We start from the raw sequence: 4,227 nt of genomic DNA on the forward strand, positions 1-4,227 counted from the left end.
AATTCCTACCGTCAAAAGAGAGGTTTCATGCACAAGATCCTAGCTTTTTGTGCGTGTGTGTGTGCGTGTAATGGAAGGGCTATATGTAGTATTAACTGTTTAGACTAAGCAGGAAGAATTAGTCCATCTTTTCGAGGCAGAAGATTAGGCTGAGTGCACTAAAAGTCTCTATGCCCCTCCTCCCTCCCAGACTTTTTTGTCACAATCAGTAGCCCTTTTAGAGGGCTGTGCTATGGTTATGTAATTTCAGCTCTGCTCAGTACAGAAATTTATTACTTGTCTTCATCATCATTGCACAGATCGGCAATGTGCTGCACGTAGTTTTAACAACATCCACATCGCAAGAGGATCCCAAGCTCGCGCTCTTTGTGTGCACACTGCATGTTTAGAGGTGGATTTGCTCTCTGACTTGGCTGCAGTTGCTGTATGATCACTAGCTGCTCTCTCCCTGCTAGCTGCAGGGATAGATCACGTTAGTTTTTGTCATGGTGATGAAATTCAGTAGCGCAAACCATCCGAACGGCACGTTCCATGAAGTGCATGCAACGAGCATGCACAAAACAGAGGAGGCTAGCATTTTCTAAGGTGTCCCATGGAACTGGGCCCCCGCTCTAACTGGATGTCGCTGGAGTTGTGAATCCCCGAGAACGCCCCTCTGAGTTGCTATTTTTAAACACTTGCCACCAGACAAAGGATGCCAGGAAGGACTTCCTGAAAAAAGCTCAACTCGCAGGTACCTCGGGAGGTGGCCCAGCTAACAGAGCAGTCATACCTCTGCGTGCGTGCCTGGCTGGGTCTAGAATGGCTTGTGATGTATTGCAAATACACGGTCGCTGCCAACACGTTTCACTTCCAGCAACGTCTCGCCACAAAGATGGAGGAACTCCTTTGCTGAACTGACCAGGAAACTAATATGCATGACTTTCTGCTGCAAATCAGCAAGGGACAAACAAAATAAAATAAAGGAAAAGCCCAGCAGAATTTACCGAGTCCTTTCAGTTGAATGAGAACCCGCTGGGTTTTAATTCTTTGTTGTGCTTCCCTAATGCACGGGGGCAGTATCACTGAAATGAAGCTCTGCTGCAGAGCCTTGCTCTACTAAAACTTGGGGGAGCAGCAGGGAGAGGCTGCCAGTTTTTTGTTGTGAGCGTGATCAAGTGTGTGTAGGGCTGAGATCTGCTTGCATGTAGCTGTGCGGAGCAAACCCAGGTCCAGCGTTCTCAGAAACCGCACACCTCTCTTCCAGCTGCTCCTCCGCCAAATATATGGCTCTGAACTATAGACTAACAGAGCAGAGGGGCTTGTGTTGACTTAAAAAAAAAAAAAATACTGCTGGGAGCTTGCCGTGTGCGTCGGCAACATGACGGTATTCTTCGGGTAGCTTTCACAGCGCATGATAATGAGCAAAGGACTAACAATTATCAAATAGCCCCTTATTAAAACCACAGTAAGAAGCATCAACTTCAGCCGGCGTGACTCTGAAAAGCTTGCCGATCTGATGCAGCTCGCGGCAAAATGGTTTTAAAAGATCTTCTAAACAGAGTAGATAATATCAACAATTATCCAATAGCGCTTCATTAGGAGGAGGTATTACTCCATTGTGTGGTGCTGCATGTGACAGTTAGCGAGAGTGACAAGAAGCACTTGAATAACATTATGGATTAATAAGCAGATGGGGCACTGTGCAGGCCGCATGCTGAGGTGACATGCCTCTTGCTTACTGAGCCGCTCCGTAGCTCCTGGCTTTCCCTTTGAAGATGGTCCTTATTAGTGCTGTGGGTTCCTTAGTATGTAAATGGCGAGCTCCGTTTGCTGTTTTTCCTGGAGACGGTTATAACCTGCAGCCCCCAGGCCTATGCCCGGCGTTGCCAGAACGCACTCTGGGGTGGGGGGTGGTATGTGAATCACGATTTGTGGAAGAGGGAGATGAAGGACTTCATTCCAAAACGCTCACTTTTAAGGACATTATTTATTCATGCTTTGCTTTGGGAGTGCAGAAACGCACGTCCCTCTATGGCTGTTTTCTGAGGCTCGTCGCTGCGGTGTTCGCTTGGAGATCCCGTTTGGGACCCGCGGTGCCAGCAGACTTCCTCGTGCAAAAATGCCATTTCCTTTTGGAGACCTCATTGTTTCATGTATTTTTGTAAAAGCCTCTCCGAATGGCCTGTGCACCTGGCCTGCCCCTGCGTTTTCCAAGCTGCTGCAATCTTCCAGGGATCCTCGGAAAAACCCACGGGTTTGAATTCAGGCTAAGCAACCAGCATGAAAAATAAACCGATTAGGAAAAGTCAGAGTCAGTAGCCTGGCTCCAGAAGCTGTCCGGGATCTTCTCCCTGAAACAACACATGGCTTTGCTGTATTAAAAGACCGAGTCATTCATATTTATAAGACGCTTTGAATTTTAGGAAGCGGCTTGTCCAGAAAGTGTCAATTTTCCTCTGTACAATCACTAAAAATTTACCAGGCGCAGAGAGCAAACGAGCTGTCTGTTCTGAACACAATCGTAACCGAAGTAGATTGAAACCATAACCCGCATCAAAGGCAGGAGGGTCTTTACTTTTTAACAGATTATCATTTTTATGGGAGCTTACCACATCCCACTCGCAGGCAGTGGGTTTGCAAGAGATTCTCAGTGCACAGAGATTCTTATTTCTTGGTTTAACATAAACCTATATTTATTATTTATTCTGTGTACATCAAAAAGCGCTGCCTCTGCGCATCCATAGAGTCCCACATCTGAGACGTTTTGGGGGAAAATAATTACAGTGATGGGAACATGTAGAAACCTCTCCTGTATAATGAGGGCAGGGGAAGTGTAATGAGTGTTCATTGATCATGTGAAAAAAGTGGTGGGAGGTATCTGGTCTGCAGATCTCCGCTCTGCCAGGCAGGGGGGCTTTCTTTGGCTGGATGAATTATCAGTTACCCCTTGGGGGAGGCCAGGAAGCTGATTTTGCTCTTGCAGCCCGGTGTGCATGTGCCTACAGTGCCACGCTGCTGAACAGGGGACAGCAGGGGTCTGCCTGCACCGTGCATGTGCTGAACCTCATTCCTTTAATTTGGACGGGGCGCTCTGCAGCACGAGATGCTTTGTGCTGCCGGGGCTGCCCGTTTGCTTACGTCTGCTGCACGCAGGGCTGGGGCCGTGGCCGCCGGCCAGCAACAGGCCTGGTAATAGGCATGTGGCAGTGTATGAACCAAGGCGTTCTCCGAGGGCAGCGCCACGGCCTGCACATGCCGTCAGAGCAGTTGTATCAGTCACTCATGTGCCACCAAGGAGGAAGGCTCACGATTGCAGATCCGCAGTGAGGGGAGCTAGTACATCCTTCACCGTTTCAAACTCTCTCCCACTTTTCCTCCACAGATGGCAGCTCTGCAGAGCCCTTTCTACGGGGATAAAATGAATCTGTTTTCTCTCTGCCAAAAGATAGAGCAATGTGACTACCCTCCTCTCCCAGCTGAACATTATTCTGAAAAGGTAAGGCAGGAGGGACGTCCGCGCTGCTGGGAACGTACGTGGGGAAATGTGTGGGCGCTGGGGCAGGAGGGGAAGGCTGCCTGGGCTGCGGCTGCAGCGAGGCCCTTGCCTGACACCTGAGCAGGACACGGGTTTTTCTGCATAGCCTGTGTCTGCCCGAGGTGCGTTTTGCCACAGGTCCCAGCCCCAAATGAACCCACGGAGGCCTGGGATGGCTGGGAGCTTTCTGACAACCGGAGCTCACGTGCACCGGCAGAGCACAGCAGTGACACGTGGGGGAAACCTGCCCCCCCCCGCAATAACATCCCATAAAAGAGTGTTTAAAATTTTGTCTGTAAAGTCCTCGGTTGTTTAAATGGACAGCAGGGGAAAATGATACTAAAGGAAGGCAGGGAAGTGATTAGCCGAGTACAATAAGCATCCGTGCAGGAGCCATATGGGGGCTTTTTAAAGTCTGGTTAATTTTATGGCCCATGAAAGTGAGCGATGGAAGCAGTCGCTGGCCTGGCTGTCGCACGCCGTGACTGTGCGTGCCTGCTCCCCCAGCTCTGCGGTAGGCTGAAACCCAGCTGCAGCCCCGCGCTCTCCGTGTCCCGGGCCATTCACGGGAGTGGCCAAAGCTCAGCCCGACTCGAAGCTCGCAGAACACCTTCTGCTTGGATCTGCCTTGCAGGGGAGCCTGTCTCTCGAGACGGGATGCACTGCTCCAGGACAGCCAGCTCTTTCCGTACCACCTCTTCCAGAAAGGA

The 4,227-nt window shown here is 50.2% G+C and overlaps 1 protein-coding gene across 4 annotated transcripts in view; it reads left to right on the forward strand.

Moving 5' to 3' along the window:
• The window catches only part of NEK6 (NIMA related kinase 6), a 105,551-nt gene that overhangs the window by 89,807 nt on the left and 11,517 nt on the right, over positions 1-4,227 (forward strand). For all 4 annotated transcript variants that reach the window (XM_019510885.1, XM_019510886.1, XM_019510888.1 and 1 more), the window contains one exon: positions 3,365-3,478. In XM_019510885.1, the coding sequence (XP_019366430.1) occupies positions 3,365-3,478 (114 nt within the window). The remainder of the gene's footprint in view (positions 1-3,364; positions 3,479-4,227) is intronic.

The sequence above is a fragment of the Gavialis gangeticus genome, unplaced genomic scaffold (genome assembly GCF_001723915.1).
Source record: "Gavialis gangeticus isolate Ggan-Ray unplaced genomic scaffold, GavGan_comp1, whole genome shotgun sequence".
Lineage (NCBI taxonomy): Eukaryota > Metazoa > Chordata > Crocodylia > Gavialidae > Gavialis > Gavialis gangeticus.